Source organism: Hirundo rustica, chromosome 3 (genome assembly GCF_015227805.2).
Source record: "Hirundo rustica isolate bHirRus1 chromosome 3, bHirRus1.pri.v3, whole genome shotgun sequence".
Taxonomy (NCBI): domain Eukaryota; kingdom Metazoa; phylum Chordata; class Aves; order Passeriformes; family Hirundinidae; genus Hirundo; species Hirundo rustica.
The window spans coordinates 32,084,548-32,103,161 of NC_053452.1; the positions used below are offsets into that span (position 1 = coordinate 32,084,548).

The 18,614-nt window shown below is 47.9% G+C and overlaps 1 protein-coding gene across 4 annotated transcripts in view; it reads left to right on the plus strand.

Moving 5' to 3' along the window:
- MDGA1 (MAM domain containing glycosylphosphatidylinositol anchor 1) overlaps positions 1 to 18,614 on the plus strand; it is a 165,643-nt gene that overhangs the window by 120,337 nt on the left and 26,692 nt on the right. For 2 of the 4 annotated variants that reach the window (XM_040059096.1, XM_040059098.1), the window contains exons 14-17: positions 2,282 to 2,434; positions 3,586 to 3,720; positions 17,209 to 17,339; positions 18,304 to 18,412. In XM_040059096.1, the coding sequence (XP_039915030.1) occupies positions 2,282 to 2,434; positions 3,586 to 3,720; positions 17,209 to 17,339; positions 18,304 to 18,412 (528 nt within the window). The remainder of the gene's footprint in view (positions 1 to 2,281; positions 2,435 to 3,585; positions 3,721 to 17,208; positions 17,340 to 18,303; positions 18,413 to 18,614) is intronic. The other 2 variants (XM_040059099.2, XM_040059100.2) reach the window with 2 other exon arrangements.

An 18,614-nucleotide genomic window follows, 5' to 3' on the forward strand; every position in this document is an offset into this window, starting at 1 on the left:
TCTGCTCCCTTCTCCTTCATCTCCATTTGGGCCCCTGTGTTAAGCACTGCAGAGCAGTGGCTAATTTGGATTTGAATGCTAATTAGAAATGAGCAGAAAGCAGTTAGCCAGGGTTAATCAGCAGTTAAGTGGCCAGCCCAGACAAGCTCCTGATGGCTGTGCTCAGCCCAAAGGAGTGGGCATGTGGTGTTTCCCACTGAGTTTGCTGAAAACCCTGGCTTGCCACACGTTGCCCAGCCCGTGCTGACAAAGACTTTTTTGCAGGTTACCACAGGAGGCTGCATCCTCTTGTCTCACTGCTTTGATGGGATGCTGGAAGGAGATGGGCAAGAAGGGGGAACCCACGTGTGAGGACCTTTGTTGCCTGTTTGGAATACAGTCGTTTTCATTTCCAAATGGGAGGGAATGGGGAAAATGCTAGCCACCAGGAGGTAGGGTAGCCACCAGAAGGTGCAGAATCTCAGAGTCAAGATTCTCTTCATTTCCTGGGTAGTCTGTCTTTCCTGGTACAAGATAACAGATTTTGTTGTGTATGGTAGGTGTATGAAGCACCTACCATCAGAATGTGCTGCATCTGGAGCTTTTGGCCCTGACATTGCAGAAAAGTTCCCGTGTGTCCCATCCTTGGCACCCAGCCCATAGGCTGAGGACCCTGCTCTGTCCTTCATGTCCTGCTGGAGTCACACATGCTAGGAGAAAAAGCCTCCTGCCCAGGAACCAGAGCAAGTCATCACTGAAGATACAGGAATGCAGGAGCCACAGGAGGCATTTGGGCTTCTCTTCATCTTGGCATGATAAATAATAGTGGGAGGTAAACCCCAAAAAGTTGAGTCTTATGCCAGTGTGCCATGGATGAATTCCTGGCACATTCCAAGCCCTCATCAAGAGTCTTGTCTTCCTTTGTGTGTGTGTTCTTTCATGGCTTTGTCTTTCAGTTTCGTAGCACACCTCTTTGCTCTTACTTAAAAGCAGCAATTAAAGATATGTGTGTGCTGTATCTACATCACTCAGGTCCAAGATCACACTTCCAGCTCATTTTTCCAGCTCTGGTTTCTGCCCAGGGACCTTTCAAAACACACAGCAGTTTTCACATCGGCTCTTGGACCTGTTTTCTCTTTTCTTTTTGTCTTTTTTATCCATCCCTCTCCTGTTGTGTCAGCAGTGTAAGGCTGGTTCTTGACCTTTGCTTTTGTGACTCAAAACTCCTTTTTAGCACAGAGGTTACAATCTTCAGCCTGGCTATATCCAATTCATTCCAATCTCTGCAAGTCCGTATTGGTTTATGTCTATGCACAAGATTTTTCATCTGTCTTACAATATTGCTGTAGGGTGTAACTGTCGTGTGGTAGTAATAAAAGTGAACCCTATTGCACATGTGGTTGATCCTACATAAAAATCTTTTACCTAAGTGTTTTATTTTGTTAGAGGAACCAGCATAAGCTGCAAAATCAAATGTGCCTTTTAGCTGGTGTAAATTAGATGTACTCTGGCTAAATGACACATTTGTCGTGCTGAGCTGACCTCTTCTTCACAGCTGATTTTTTTTCATGTGTGTCATAGTTTAGTTAAATATATAGCCTGAAGGGGGGTCATCTGCTGCTACGTTTTCCTCTCTCCTGGGGAAATTATTCTACCATCAAGTTATTCTGATATAAAAGCCCCTGTAGCCAGTTTGCCTTCGGTGATCTTTTTACCCTCCTCTACATTTGCCCCTTCAGATCTCACAGAGAATTTCTTTCTCTTTAGCCATAATAGCTTTATTCCATTTTGTCAGACCATCACATCCATCAGCCTGGATTAACACTTCTGTAGTAACACTAATCACTGATGTATTATGGGTAGTGATAGGAAAAGGGGGAAAGTTTTTAAATTAAAGAGGGGACATTTAGATTAGATTTTAAATTTCTTACTCAGAGAATGGTGAGGCACTGGAACAGGCTGCCCAGTGATGTTATGGGTGCCCCATCTGTGGAAGTGTTCAAGGTCAGGTTGGATGGAGCCCTAGGCTACCCGACCTAGTGAATGGCATCCCTGCCCTTGGCAATGGGTTTGGAACTGAATGGACTTTGAGGCTGCTTCCAACTCAACCCATTCTGTGACTTCTATGATTTCTATGATGCCTTCCTTTTCAGCCTCCTCCTGGGGTCAGGGTCTGCCCATCTGCCCCTGGCTTGACACAGAGCCTCAGTGGTGACACAGCGCTTCTGTGAGCACCCAGGCAGTTTGGGGAGGGTGTTTGAAAAGCAGCAGCTGAGCAGCCCTGTCCCTTCCCACCCCACAGATAACACTTGCCGCTTTGAGGACGAGAAGATCTGCGGCTTCATTCAGGACAAGATGGACAACTTTGACTGGACCCGGCAGAACGCCCTGACCCAGAACCCCAAGCGCACCGTCAACACGGGGCCCCCCACGGACATCAGCGGTACGCCGGAGGGTAGGCACAAGTCTGGGCTTCTTTTGGCTTGGCAGGGGAGGGGAGGTGCACACCATCTCTTGTCAGGAATCCTACAGCTCTGGGAACTGATGGAGGGCTGATCTGCTTTCTGCTTCACACGGGGTAAAGGGAGCAGGCAGTTAATTTGCATGTTACTGACTGGAATTAAGCACACGATTAAAACACCCACAACTCTGTTGAAGGGAAGAGTGTGAGCATTAGTTCTTGTTGTCAGCTAATTGCCTGATGCCTAATGCCCTTGCGCTGTTTGATGCTTGTTTTGAAGAAAAAGAAATGGATAAACAAGTAGGAGAATATCTCAACACCTAGAAATGGCTCTGTAGGTTTTAGCAAGCTGTTTCCTTAAAGAAGTTTCCAGGCATGCAAACAGATTCCTTAATATGAAGCACAGAAGTGAGAGACCAGACAGGAGCTGCCTGAAGAAGCTTCACCTATAGCTGGAGGAGATTGGTGTTACATATTGCTCACACTAGCTGTGTGTGGAGTACATGCTTCCAATTTAACTGGATACTACATCCCTCTTTCGTAATAAGAGAAGTAAATTTGCATGCCAACACACACCTTTGAACTCAGAAAAACATGGGAAGCATCCAATGGGCTGCTAAGGAAATGGGTTTTCCCATTAGTGTTCAGTACACCAACCTGACTGAGCATTGAAAATGATGTTAACAAATTAAATGGCTAATCTCTTCCTCCCTGAGCTGTTAACAACTGCCTTGGTATTGTTCTCTTTAGACAACAATATTGTTCAGGCTAGATGTACCGAATCCTCTCTCCCTCTGCTTGAGACAGAGAAATTAGTCTGGAATGGTTTCTCTTTCTGGTGTTCTCCTTGCACAGAGCAGTCAGCTCTGAGGTTCTTTGTGCACCCAGACAGATGTGCACGTTCAGGGGTGATGCCCGTCTCTCCTGCGCTTCCCTGAACACTGCCAAGGCAGGGAGGGCACTGCGCGTATCCCACAGGTGTCTCTGGCCAGGGTCACAGTGGGCACAGCGCAGTTGGACAGAACAAGGCCAAGTCTCCCAGAGGAGGGGTGGTCTCCCAGCCATGCTGGCATCCCACCATTTGGAGGAATGGAGATGCATGCGGTGCGTGCTGCCTTTGCCCACCTTTCCCTCTCATTCTGCAGGTTATTACATGTTCATCGAGGCGTCCCGGCCCCGGGTGACAGGAGACAAAGCCCGGCTCATCAGCCCCCTCTACAACATCACTGCCAAGTACTACTGTGTCTCCTTCTACTACCACATGTACGGGAAGCACATCGGTGAGTACCCTCCAGGGAAGGATAAACTCAGCCTCATGTGGGCTCTTGGGGAAGATCTCCAGCCTCTTGCTCCAGCAGCTGTGCCTGCAACCAGCAATTCCAAAGTCCTACTCCAGTATTCCAAGCAGCAGAGTGGGCTGCTGCACTCAAATACTTCTCCCGTAGCCCAGCAGTGTCGGGGCTGCGAGGCTGTCACAGCCCGTCCTTGGGGCAGCCCCTTACAGTCAGTCTGTCCCTTGGACAGGAGAAGAGGGTGAGGGTGTTTGTGAACCAGAGAGCTCTGGGGTGGCCACAGCTACATTGGGGTGTGCAGGATGAGTGTTCCCTGAGCTGTGCCAAGGGGCTGCCTGGCTCCCTCCTCTCGTTGCTGTAAGCCTCGAGTGCAGCGAGCACCACAGAAATGCCTGGCACACTAATGAGTTTCCATATCCAGTCAAGGAGCAACTGCTAATTCGTCACCTCTTGATTATAATTTCATTAATTTGAATAATAGATGCACTCTTCCCACAGCACACAGGGTTATTAATCACCTGCTGGACTAGAGCCTGACTGAAAAATCAGGGCCCAGGCAAGAATGTGTCCGCCCTTCAATAAGCGGGGTTAATTAACCACTCTCTGCTCAGTACTGTAGATGTCGCTGGGAGGGAACATGCTCCTGGGTCTGGCCACATCTCTGTGCACATGTGGCACAGCTGAGAGGTTAAACTGCAAAATCTGGGCAAGGCTGAAACCCTGACACCGTGGGCATTGGGGCTGGGAGCTGGGCTGCAGTTCACTGAGCAGGTCTCCATCTGTGTCTGTGTTTTGAGGGCTCATGTCTGCTCTCTGCACTTGGAATCGGGCGAGGCCGGAGGTGTTTTCACACACCTGGGTTCCCCCCGGTGACAGGCTGCTCCGTGTTGTAGTCATGCCAGTGGTGGCAGGCTGCTCAGGCAGAGCACTGTCAGTATTGGCTCACACCAAATTTTCCTGAACCTGAGGGTCCTGCTTAGCTGGCAGAGTCCAGCTGCTAATGCTGTCTGGCAAACTCATGTTCCCTGCAGCTGGCCCTTATGGTAAGTCAGCTCTGCTGCCTAATTCCTGCTCGTCTTCCCTTGGAGGCTTGGAAAGTAGTCTCATTCTTTGATAAAGAGTGGCCCAGACTGTGGTGGGAGATTGGCAAAAAAAGAGATGTGATTGATTTTTTTTCTTGTGTCATATTCCCAAGTTCGTTTTACAGGTGAAGTAAAAGCTCATCAGCATTTGCTTGATTTTGGAAGAGAGCTCAGTTTAACAGTTCTGTTGTGGTGGTCTGTCTGGAGATGGGGTGGACTAGACATGCCCGAGAATCAATTCATTACATTTTTTTTTTCTTTTAGCATTGTAACTCTTTACTGATTTGCTCTACCCACAAATTACCCAAAAGTGACGGTGACTCCTGAGACCTAAGAAAGCCTCTGAGTGCCATTTTCTGTTCCTCAACTTCAGATGCCTTTTATATCTGTTGATTTTTCCCTTCATACCCAGTGTTATGGCCCCTGCTTGGTCCCTGTTTTTCTTCTTGTTGTACAAAGGGGCTGATAAATTCCTGTGAAGCGGATAGACTCTTTAATGCCATATGATTTCCACAGTGGGTGCTGCTGAGCTGAGAGCAAATTTTAAAATCAGGCTGATTAGACAGAGACAGAGATTGAAAGAGAATGAAATGAGAAAAAAAAGTTCTTTTTCTCTTGGCCTGTGGAATACATGATTTGGTCCAGAAAACTCATATATCTGCCTGCATATTGAAACTCGGTACCTTGATGCCAGGCTTGATGCCCTTATTGGCTGAAGTCCTCTCAGAGTTCTTAGGGCAAAACAAGGTTATTAAGCTCTTCTTCTTTAGCCCTGGGTTAGAGGAGGGTGGAGGACTCAGCAGGACTTCTCCTCTGAAATGAGGAGACAGACCCAGCCCTCCCATCCATCTCAGACACGCAGCAATGCGAAGGTAAAGGTGAGGTTGCTGCAATCCCGGGCCATGCCTTGCTTCCCATAGACCTGGCTATCCCTGCTGCCATGCCTTGCTTCCCATAGACCTGGCTATCCCTGCTGCCTGCAGTCATGGCCACAGCCCCTGGCTCACCTCGTGCCAGCACAGTCCTGCCCAGCCAGGTGCCAGCAGGAGTGTATCAGATTGCTCCTGTCAGCAGGCAATGCCAGCAAGCAGACAGTGCCATCCCAAACCCCTCGTAGCAACTCCAGCTCCATCGTGGAGCAAACTGAAGCTCTGTCACTACAAAAAGTAGCTGTATAAAATCCTGACATTTATTTATTTTTTTAATAACCCTTTTATTACCTTCCCCCCCCCCCTGCCCCCACTACAGAACTTGAAAGCTGGTCTGCTCTCAAAATTTGACTATAAAATATCCGTAGCCATCCAGGCAAATCTTCCCTGGGAGAGTTCCCAGACACTACTCGTTTATAATAGATATGACGAAAGAGAGAAACAGAATACAAATGCACTGGCTGTAGCCGTGATATAAAATATTCAGTGACTAGCAGAGCAGGACGCTGTTGAATATCTCTCAGCTGATGAGAGAGCAGGATGAAGGGGAGCTCCCTGGAGGCAATCCCCGTTCTTCTGAAGTTATTTGGTCATCTGTTTTTCTTCGTCTGGCCCCTGCTGTAGCAAGCATTCACATTGCCCTATGATCCTGCCAGCCCCAACACAAAAATCAGGGGTGGGGGAAGAAAAGAAATCCCATTTCCACCAGGCATTCAGGAAGAAGGGTGTCTCACTTGCGGCTGCCCTAGAAATGCCAAATGAGGCTCAGCTGGTTGGAGCCTGGTGCTAATGATGCCATCGTCGTAGCATCAATCCCTGTGTGGGCCATTCACTTGGGAGCTGGACTTGATGATCCTCCTGGGTCTCTTCCAGCTCAGAATATTCCGTGATTCTGTGTTTCTGAGGAATTGCTTGCTTTCTTCAGGGGAGGAAACTAGGCACGGCAGCTAGTAACTATTCACCAAGTTCGAAAAGCCTCTTTGCCAGGTGGGCTGGGAGCAAATCCTCAAGTCTTTGCTTCAGCCATCAGACTCCTCTTCCTCCCTTCCCAGGGGCTGCCTGAGAGGGGATGCTTTAAGAGGACAGTTTTCCTGACAGACTGATTCCACCACAGTCCCCTGCCACCTTTCTCTCGTGCCTCCTAACACAGTGGTAGCCAGGTTATGGTCTGAACGGCCTCCTTCTCACTGCTGGATGCTCCTGCAGGCCCTGCAGCAATAGATGTCTTCATGGCCAGCTCACAGGATGAAGGTTGCTGAGAGGAACATGAAAATTTCAGCCACTGAATGAAGGGTTAAGGGTGTGATTGTTCCAATGCTGACACAGACCAGATCTGACCACCCCAGCTAAGGTTGGTCTATGTATAATCATGATGGGAAGCTTCCAATAAAATTATAAAGTACTCATTGCTTTCTACAGCTTCTTGAGGAGGGAGAGGGAGTGAAAAGTGCCAGTCCTTGATATCCAGTGACAGGATGCATGGGAATGGTTCAAAACTGTATCAGGGGAGGATCAAATTTCTTTGTTGAAAGGGTGGTCAGACACTGGAACGGGCTTCCTAGAGAGGTGATCAAAGTGGTCAGGCAGTTGGTAGTTGTAGGTCCTTTCCAACTTTTCTTTCCCTTAATTTCCCCCTTTTCTTTTTCTCTTCTGTTCTGTTCTAAGATTCCATGAGGAACAGTGCTGGGGAATGATTAAGAAGGATTTTGGTTCTGAGTCCCTGGAAACTGTGAGACCTGATCAGATCACTTGCCACAGCATGAGTTCAAGAAAGCCGTGGCTGTTTCACAGAGAGAATTGGGTTGTGGTCAGCCCACTTACACAGGCAGTGTCACTTTTGATGCCCTCCTGCTGAGGAGGAGTCACAGGTCTGGAAGGTCTGCCAAACTGAATTGCTTCTTTACATCTTCAACTCAGATCAGACAATCAGTGCGAAGGTGTGTCTAAAAGGCCGTGGTGGATGATCGCACATAGGAGCCAGCGGGTGCCATGTGGCTTCGACTTGTTTCTGGCGAGTGAAGTTAGTCAGAGCTGTCAGGTCACACTGATGGAGAGGTACCAGTTATGTCAATGCAAAAGCAGCTTGAACCACAAAGGCATCATTTTCTGTAAGATTCTACATCATAGCTCCCTCGTTCCTACCCAAACTTTGCTTATGAACACAGCACCCTGCCACTGCACACTAATACAGGTGGCACCCTGGAGGTAGCTGCATTCTTTTGGATACATGGAGTTTGCCTTATATAGAAATGTGTCGTTCATTAAATCCACGCCATTAGCTCCAGTGCAATAGCTCTACACAGTAGAGATTACGTCACTGGATTGATCGAGGGGAGGCTGATTCTCCTAATGAGTATGATTCACTTCCCTCTAGGCTCTTGAAAACAAGTTGCAGTTAGAGGTAAGTGAACAGTTTGTAATGAAAAAATGTACTCAATATTTTTTAATACTCATTCTTTCTCCACTTATTCAGATGTGTTTATCTTGGCCATCGATAAATTTGTATTTGACTAATGATTCATTAGAGATCCAGCAGCTTCCTGTGGGTCACGGTATGGACCTTTGGATAGACTATGGTCTCTTCTAGGAGTATCTGCATGGGTGTTTTGGGAGGTTAGTCAAATGCCATGATCATGAGCAAGGATTACAAATACCTAGCAAGAAGACCATGTATTTGTAAAGTGTCATTCAACCTCTGTGAGTTCAATACAGTGGCTCTGAACCAAAGACAGATGCAGTCACTGTTTTTCTAAAGAATTCAGTGAACTTAGAGGATTAGAGGCATAGCTTTAAAGATTATTAACACCCAATGGTACTGATACATCATCTAATCAGACTTCCTGCATAACCAAGGGCAGAGAATTCCCTTTAGTTACTTTTCCTGGAGCCGAGTAAATACTATATGTCTAAAGCTTCATGAGATGTTTACTTAGCATAGCACCAACAGCATGTTTGATATGTAGGATTGGATCATCCCTAAGACAAAGAGCTTAACATCTAAAGAAGACATGGAGACAAGGGAAAGGTGTTCAAATGTGGATTGGCTACATGTCCTTTTCATTCCATAAATATTGTGTCTTCACGTTGATGTAGGCATTCTGTTTAGTACCTTGAATGTGGGTTCACTGATCCCTGCCTTTCCTTGCTCCTCACTGAAAGGGCATCACTGAATCAAGTTCCCAGTGCCGGTAGGCACTGAAATGTTCCCTTCTTCAAAAGTCCTCTTCTGTCTTAGCAGTTGAACGTCTGACTACTTTCCTGCAGCAGGTTTTGTTGGGAAGGGCTTTGGAGCACAGACTGCTGGCACCCGTTCATTTGCAGATACCCTGAATCCCCACAGATCTTCTTTGCTCCCGATCACCTGATTGGTGACACAGTTATTCCTCCGGTGGACAGTTGCTGTGATCCCCCCTCCCTTCATTCAGCGGAACATCTTTCCATTCAGACTTTAATCACAGCAGCAGCCTTGTGCAAAGTTGAGGAGCTGTAAGGATACACTGCAACCTGATCATCTCCTGAGACATCAGGTGTTGCATCAATTATTCAGACTCTGAAATTGATATATACAAAACTTAACAGGCAGTTAAGAGGAAGCAGGAGCTCTCAGAGTATATCCAGCTACTTCTTTAGCACTCCCTTGTCACTTTTCTGTTCTCTCCATAGACCATTAATTGTTTCACTGTTAGTCATTCCAGGTGCACATCTGGACACCCCCCTGGGTGCTCTGACAGGATAAAGGCTACAGAGACAGAGTGTAAACTATGATACACTACTTGTGCATCCATCCCTATCTGTACTCGAGCCTCAACCAAACGTGATTTTGTAATGCATGGAAATGCGTCCCTGAAAGTCAAAGAGATGCTCAACAAGTGTCAGTCACCACCACCACTTCTAGGAGTGACTTCTTCTCCCAAGGAGAACTCTGCAAGGATGACAGGCACCCCAGCACTTGAAAGAATTTGCAGTTGCAGGTTTGGAGTCTCACTGTCTCAGCTAGTTGCCTTGAAGTTTTGTAGTGCTAGCAAGGCAGGCATGAAGTGGGAAAAGTCCCTTGCTGTAAGGCATCCCAGCTACAGTGGGCTCAAAGCTGGGAGCACAGCCTGCTCTAACAAACAGCCTTCCTGCAGCAAATCACTTTCAAGGCCTGAGCCATTCATCCTCTTACGTCTACCTGGGTCGGGCAGAGGATGAAGCCAGAGAACAGCTTTTGAGTGGTGTCCTCAGTTCAGCAGGAGGAATATGTGATCTCAGCTGCTCCTTCCTGCTGTCTCACTGGCTTCAGCATTGCAGTGAAACAGCCCATCTGCTCCAAGCCCTGCAGCCGTGCAGCTGCTGCGCTTGGCTCCCAGGACTGAGACACCACTGACAGGGTGATGATGGAGAAACAGGGAAATTCTTAATAGGCATAGAGAAGAGACAGGCAAAATTTTCCTCAGCATAAGTACATCCGTGTCTGCAGGGTTTTTGTCAAGAGCCCTTTCACACACATCTTTTGTATTTTGGGGGCTCTGGGAGGCTCCCTCCTCTCTTGCTGAGGTCTTTGCAAAGCCTGCCCACGGAAGGAAGACAGGCAGAGTCCCCTATCTGGCTGATGTGCTTTTAAACATGGCAGTGTCTATGAAGCAGACTTTGTTTCAGCTGGTCAGAGAGTGCTGAGCACAGTGCGTGCTCTCAGTCTGAGAGCTGAGCACTTGAATTCCGCAAAGGACCCAGCTGTCTCTGGTGCCCAAGATGAAAGGGCCCGTTATCAAAGCTGGGAGGAGAGAGAGCATTGCCTGAAGGCATCTGGGCATGTCATGAGACAGAGGGTGAACAAGGAGCAAACAGACCTCACAGATGAACTATGGTTCACTCTGCTTCTTGAGGCTGCAAAATTGGTGGGGAAAGTTGCCTACACATGATCTCCTTCTTGCTGGGTTTATCATGCTCTAATTTTTAATGGTTGGACTTGATATTAAAGGTCTTTTCCAATGTAAATAATCCTATGATTTTCCCCCAGGCTGGTCTCTCCTCTCTAAGGTAGTACCCAGCACTTCTGGGGACCAGCAGCTACAGCAGGAAAGAAGGAAGAAGCTGCCCCCATTGGCATCTTCCACCCTGCTTGCCAGCAGCTGCACAGAGAAACGAAGGAGAGCATCCATTTCCCTGCCCAGCACCTGGGGCTCCCCTGGCCCTGCCTGGAACTGAGTCACCAGCAGCGCTGGGCTCCTACACAGCCATGTCCCCAACAAGTGACCAGCTCTGAACTTACCTTGAGTCACTTTCCCTGTACCCTCCCTCTGTTCTGTTCTAGCTGCATATTAGATGGGCCTTTGTCCCTCTGAGATAGCACAAATTCAACATTATGGAGCATGGAGATCTTTTTTTCTCCCTCTTTTGAATTTCTTAAATCACATCCCGTTGTCCACACATAGAAAGCCTGTTACTGGTCACAAACAACCTCTGAGGGAATTTTCCATCAAAAGGGGTGGCAGGATTTTGTTCCATAAACGCAGTATCAAAGATGGAAGTCTTGTATCATTCATCTTTCTATGCTAACAATTTCTCTAATTAGACTGGTGGATCAAATGAGCAAAGGAGCTCAAGCATAGCTCCACTGCGAGTCTGCTCCTGCCATATCACCATCTGCTCTCTATGTACACAGACAGGTGGGGAGATGCTGGAGAGAAGGAGCTATAGCTGTAGCTTGCCTGCCTTCCTCCCATTATTCCTCCTCACGAGACAGCCATGACAATACCGCTGCACTTATCCCACTGTCTGCAGGGCCCAGGTCCCCCCTGTGCCCAGTGTGTCTCCCCAGGGGCCCAGCCGTATGTCCGCTTTGCCTTTTTAGAGTGTTGTTGCTTCTCTGCTGGTACACTCCCTCCATCCCGAAATTCCTGTACATGCCAGACTGGTCAGATAGAGAGTGATGGATTGTAGATCAATCTGTGCAATTGGCTTTGCCATGTCAGGGAATATTGCTTCAAGCCCAGCCTCATTTGATGATGGTTTAGGAGGTCAGAGGTGGAAACGTGTTTGTTTCTTTGGGTTTTTGAAATCCACAGTTGACTCAAAAGAAAATTCCCTGTAGCCATATATAAGTAATTTTCACAGGTTTGCTGTAGGGGAAGCATTGCCAATCAAAACTTACCTTATTGCTGTTTATATCCGCAGAAAGTCCTAGACACAGCAGGAAACAGGAGGCTTTGATTCCCCTGATTCCTGTCTCCGTAGCCTCCCTACTGTCCCAGAGCACGGATGTCCCACAGCATGCAGCTGGCAGCACAGGCTGGGCGTTCTCCATGCCCCAGTGCACATGCCTTGTGGGTAGAGGTGGGATCATGGTGCTTTCCAAAGTCTGAGCAGGATGAGCTCTCTGAGCCCTCCCCCTCTGAAGTTAGTGAAGTGCTGGCTGCAGAAACAGGTCTGTGTAGTGACCCTATGACTGGACTGAGGGGACCCTGCACACCAAGCGGAGAACAGTGAAAAAAGTAGAAATAAATCCTCTGTAAAGGAAAGCAGCTCAGAGGCTTTAATTGTCTTACTCCTCATATGTTAATGTGTGAAGCATCCTGAGAGACTGTGCATGAGTAAATACATCCTACCATGGCACAAAGACAACTTACATTCCTAGAAATTATGAGTCAGTACCACTTGGTATTGTTTCTGCATCTTTGTCTGTGCTACAATTTATTTTTCCACCTTCTGCTCTCTAGCTCTCAGAGCAATAACTTTCCCCCCAGCTCTGTAACCAGCCTGATGTTTGTTGACTGCTATTCATTAACATCTATTTAAATGAGAGAGGAAGAGAAACCTGTGTTTGTTGTGGAAATTATAAACAGTAATAGATTCTTTCTGGAGACTGTCATTTGCTCCTGGTATTTGCCTGTACTAAGCTTTGGGCTTTTAGTTTCTTAACAGTGGCATTAACATTAAACACTCAAAGTGCTCAGAGCTTCTGTTAGAAATATAAGAGCTCTTTTCTCCCTGGATTGGTTTTAGCCCTCATTTTGGGTCCACGGGTGACTCTGCTAAGCTGTGCAAGGTGTAAGTACTCTCCAGACTGTGAATCTCTTGCAATCAGTCAGCTTCTTACCTCAATCTGTCTGGCCTGCACAGGAAATGCCATGGGAATTTCCATGGGGGCTTTCATCCCTGAATTCCCCGTTGGGTGCCAAATCTAAACTGGAGCTGCAACCAGGAATTCTCATCAATAGCTGATCTCCTGAGATTGCCTGGATACTGGAGCAAGGAGCTTACAGGAGTGCAGCAGGCAGTTGCAGTGAGACCAGGCTGTGTGCCAGCTCCTGGCTGTGGATCCCAACAGCCTTTCCTACCCATCCCACAGAGCTCTGCTGTGCTTGGCGTGGCACCCCATCTCTCAGTGCGTAGTGTCATCCTCCCTTTGCTTCCTGACTACTCCAGCTGCCTGCCTTCTGTCTGAGCCATGTAAACTGAGCTGTTCCTCAGCCTTCTCCCCACCCCATCACCCTGCATTAACTCCCCAGGAGAACTCTTGAGGGAGCCTCTGTCTTCTCTGCCATTCCACACCGACTGTGCTGATATCCCTGCCTATGCAGGCCCTGCACACTCCCACTGCTGCCTGTGCCAGCTCTTCTGGAGCTACACTGCAACTCAGTGTGACCGTGAAGTCCCCATCCTGTGGAAACTGAGTGAAAACCTTTTTTTGTTGTGAGAAGGTAACATTTAAAGGCATCCCTTGGGTTACTCTATCTGGCAGCCCAGCTGGTCTTTTGTGTGAGTGCCATTCTTTTGAAATGCCAGCTCTGGTCTTCAAGGCAGCCAGCAGAAGGTGCAGCTGGCTCTGCCCATAATTAATTCCTCATCACTCATCACTTTCCTTTATTCTCCCTTTTGATTGGGAAGAAGGAATAATACAGACTATAAGACAAATGCAAAGATTGCCTTGTATGGGAAAAGGTAACAACAGGATTGCTGGTGTCCTGAGATTTCCCTTTTGTTTGTCTGTCTCTGGTCAGCTGGAGAGATGTAGCAGCAGATAGATGGTCTATTTTTGTGGGCCGCACCAGCAGGAGCCCTTAAAAAATGCTAGGCAGGGGAGATGGGGAAGGGGCAGCAAGGAGGGAAATAGGTAACAAAACTGTCCAGCTGGCTTTGGACTCTGATAGAGGAAACCAGGCATGATTGCAGTGTGAAACCAGGCAAAAGGGGTGACTGCATCAACTGGCACTGGAGACCATCCCAGAGGGGTCTTTCTCATCTCCGCTGATGATGACTTGGGGAGCAGGTCACACTCCAATTTTTCTTCAGTTTGTAACCACTGGAAAGGAAAATGACTTGGAGATTCCCATAGTCCAAGTCTGCAATGTTTTATGGCTCTGCCTAGAGTGCAGATCTGGAGGGGAGGTTCATTTACAGGTACCCCCATCACAGGCTATGTGCCCTTAACTGGCAACCAGTGGCAGACTGACACGTGGTAAAAGGGAGTAAAGTGGGAGAGTTGTACAAGCTTTAACATCTACAACACTGTGGTCTCTGTTCAGAAGGGATAGAGATTCCTTCACTGTTTCAAGTCCAGGAGCCTCTTCCATGCCTCCTAGAAGCATATTCCCAGTGACAGTTTTACTGGAAAATAGGGGTATTGTAGTTCCTTCCCAGTCTCAGGGAGGCTCTGTAACTTAGCAGAGGTTGCAGGTAGGGCTGTGAGACCTGGCTGCCCTTCACAACTCCAACTGATTTCTAAGATAGCCATGAGCATGCTGCTCCTCTGTTTTGACCTTCAGTTTTCCATGTGTAGACAGGAGTAGTGAAACACTGCATGTTTTGAGTAGATAAGGGATCTTCCTTTCCAATTGTAAACCATTTGAAGAATGCCTGCTTGTATTCAGTATTGTTGTATTAGGGAATTTGGGCACCAAAAGGTTGTTTTTCCTGCTGCTGCAAGGACATGGAGCTGTCAGCCAGGATGCGCTCCACCTTGGTTTGGGTTTAGGCCAGGTATTCACAGCCAATGCTTTGGAGACACTAATTTGCATTCCAGATGCTTCTCTGGGTTTCTTTCTATCTTGCCTTTGCTTTTTTCCTAGGGCATCAAAGTTCGTTTGCTGCGTGATTTGTCCCAGTGCTGGCTACTCAGCCAGGCTATTGTGCAGCAAATCCTAGCTACAAGTCCCCAAATGAGGATAGAATAGACAATGGTTGTTTTTAATCCTTGCATGCTAGCAGCTTCATATGAATTCTTCATTTGCTCTCAATCCTTCACCTCACCGGCTCTGGTGTCTGTAATTAGCTGCTCTGAACACATTCCTGTTGACATTGATCTATGGGGTTATGTAGTTCCTGCGTGAGCTGTCAGTTTGGACAAGGGGCTCCATGAGGACTAGGTATCCTTAGAGAGACTTTCCTTCATAGGAAGCTACTGAGGGCAGGGAAGATGCCAAGAAATCAGCAGCTCAAAGCTGGTTTTGCCAGAGACTCCTATAGTGAATTCTCTTATCTGTGGCACTGTGTTTCCAGGAGGGAGGTTGCACTGGCTTGGATCCCCCAAGGTTGTGCAGTGCCAGCTGATCTCAAGAGAAAAACAAGCTATTTTTCTCCTTGTCCTGGGTTGTGGTGTGCTTCCCAAACTGAGTACCACCATGGAAGGGGATTGGATATGTTGTCTATGTCCTGTCAGGCCTTCATGTAGTTTTCTCACCTTGCCTTACAGCTAATGCTTCTGAGTATTTCCGGACAATAACGCATTTCTATTCTCATTTCACTAAATTATATACATATTTCATTTTTTTAACATTTCCTTGTAAGTCATTCACTAAGAATCTAAACATTTCATCATCTTTATTACGCTCTGAACTCCCTGTGATGTATCTCTCAGTTTCTGACAGCCAGGTGCTCGATGGGAGTATTTCCAGGTCCTGTCCTTCACACAGTTCCCCTAAGGAAGATGTGCCAAGAATGAAGGATTTGGAGGGATCATGTAGGAGGGAGGTTATGCAGGAAAGTCTGTTTGCCCGTCTCTTTCCCTGACCTCTTTCTGCTGCTTTTCTGAAGGACATACCCATGTGGGAATGCAGCATCCCAAGTGCAGACAGTACAGATGGATAAGTAAGGGTTACTATTTCCTCTGTACTCTCAGGTGTAATATATCTCTGTGTGGAGACCAGAAACACTGATGAGCAACAGCATGACTAGAGTTGTGATTGATTGATTTCTTGAGAAAAAAAATTAAAAAGGGTTTCAGGTCAGCCCTGACTGAATGTTTAAAAATGTTTTTTTCACCGAAGCAAAAAAGGAAAAGAAGTAATCTGACGGCATACTAACAAAATGCTTTAGGAAGACAAACTGAGATGGTTTTGTGTGTGGGTGGAGGGTAGGAAGCTGTGACACTGTTTTCAAAGTGAGAACTGGAAATGCTTTGAGATTTGTTGGCTTTGGTTTTGGTTTAATGATAGACAAAACCTTTTGGGAATTGCTTTTTTTGAAAGAACTTGAAGTCAGCATTGATTCACAGGATCTTTGTGAACCTCTGAAAATGTTGGGCTGGGATGGTACCAGGTGGTGTGGAACAGGCAACGCTGTCTGGTGCTTCAAAGAACAGCTGGTCACTCCAAGGCTGCTCCCAGGGCAACTGGTGAATGAGAGCACTGGTTGTGTTTCCACAGCTGATGGCCAGGGCCAGGGCAGGGAGAGCCCTGTTAGCTGCATTGCATATTTCAGGTGTCAGTGGTGAACGGAGGGAGGCAAATACGTGTTCTGGGCTCCACATTTCAAGTGGAACATAGATAAATTGGTGGGGTCCAGCAGAAGGGCGTCAGGAGTGCCCTTCTGACCAGGGCAATCCTGGTCAAGGGCCAGGAGCAGAAGCCCTTAGAAAGAAAAGTTAAAGGAGCTGGAGTTGCTCAGTCTGGCAAACATGAGGTTGCTATCGGCCATTGGCCAACAACTGTTTCAAGGACAAATTCAAAGATAATGGAACCAAAATTTTTCAAAGTATTAAATTGTATAAGGAACAGTGTCCACAACTGGTAGTGCTGGAGGTTCATGCTGGACAGAAGGAAAACTTTGTTTCCTCAGGGAAGTTCAAGACTTGGCCAGGCAAAACCATGCTGCCCTCACGTAGAGCAGGAGACAGCTTCTAGCAGGAGGTTGGATGGGATGCCTCTGGAGGTCCCTGGCAGCTAGCATTTCTGCCACCCCCTTCTCATGCCACCCCAGCCATGCTGCACGCTGCTTCTTCCTCATCCTGTCCCTCTTTGTCTGGGTCACTGCTTCCCTAGGAAAGGCCAGGTGGATGACACATTGCCAGTGGCCCTTATCTGTGAACACAGGAGAAAGCTGGCTCCCTTCAGAGATGACTGCTGGGGCTCCACAGGCTGTCCCTGGCCCAGCTGGGGCTTACAGCCGTGCTTCGAGGCTGAGCCCAGAGCTGTGCCAGGAGCCAGCCTGGCAGGCAGGCTTGGCTGCCTGCCCCAGCATGCCAGAGGCCTGTTTCTCTCTTACAGGCTCCTTGAACCTGCTAGTTCGCGTGCGGAACAAGCGAGCCATCGACACCCAGGTCTGGTCCCTCAGTGGGAATCGGGGCAACATGTGGCAGCAGGCACATGTGCCCATCAACCCACCTGGGCCCTTCCAGGTAAGCCAAGCCCACAGTCCAGGAGCCACCTGCCACCTGCCCTATCCATGAGCCATGGATGTAGATTTTCTGGCAGACATCTTCCTGTGTAGAGCAGGGACTGGTGGGGCACAAGGGAGGGCCCTGGGAGCTCTCAATCCCCAGGGTCACTGGGGCAAGGCAAAGGCTTAGTGGATGCGCAGAAGTCAAATCCACTTCTCCATGAGGTATTTATGTGCAAGCACCAGTTTGGCACTATAAATTTTCTGCTTATTTCTGGTCTAGAAACTGCTTGTCAGAGAGCTCCTTTTGGCTATGTCTGTGTGATACACAGGTGCCTCGATGCTGAGAAGCTGGGGAATGCTGGCCTGTTGGTGTAAAGTGACTGAGTGCTAGAGATTTCTTCTAGCATGTGCTGCAGAGTCCACCTCCACTGTGCCCCTTGCTTAGGGCTGTAGGAGCTCTCGTGAATACGAGGTGGGCACTCTGCATGCGCTCGTTGAGTTGTTCACTTGTACCCAGGCAGTGGGCTGCTTTATGGCTGAGGTTTTTACCCAACAGGCTGCTCTGCTGTTGTAGAGTTGTTTGTGAGAGCTGCTCTGTACAGGCTGGTTAAGTTGTGACACTGTGGTAAAATGCCCAGTGTGCTTTTGTATACTTCAAAATAGTAAATAAGAATGTAGTTACTCTTGCAAGTTCTTTTCAGAATTTGTTGGCTTGTTAGAGCAGGACACATAATAAAGCAGAGCTCTAATGCTCATTTATTATGCACAGACACTCAGCACAAAGAAGTTGGGCCCATAAAACAGTGGGATCTGGTTTTCCAGATCCTGTGAATATTGGAGAAACAGAAAGAAATAATTCTCTTGGGGGCCTGATAAGATTTGCTCTGTGTCCTGCTCACCCCTGCAAAGCCCTGCAGTGCAGGAAGGGTCCTCCACACCTGCAGCCTCACGCTGGGCTCTCTCCCATGCTCTGCTTATAGATCATCTTTGAAGGTGTCCGGGGCACGAGCTACGAGGGGGACATTGCCATCGATGATGTCACTCTGAAAAAGGGAGACTGCCCGAGGAAGCCGCTTGGACCGAATAAGGGTGAGACTGTCTGCCTCACAGGCAGACAAGTTGGTAGGAGTGCATTCACAGATGTGCATGCTAGGGAGGCACAGCTGATTTCAGAGCACACTGACGAGTTGGTGGGACTCAACGGGATGGTTGAACCCATGGCAGAAGTCACTGGAGGGGCAGTCAGATTCCTGGGCTTGTTCTAGACAGTCGAGAGTTATCAAGAGTCAAA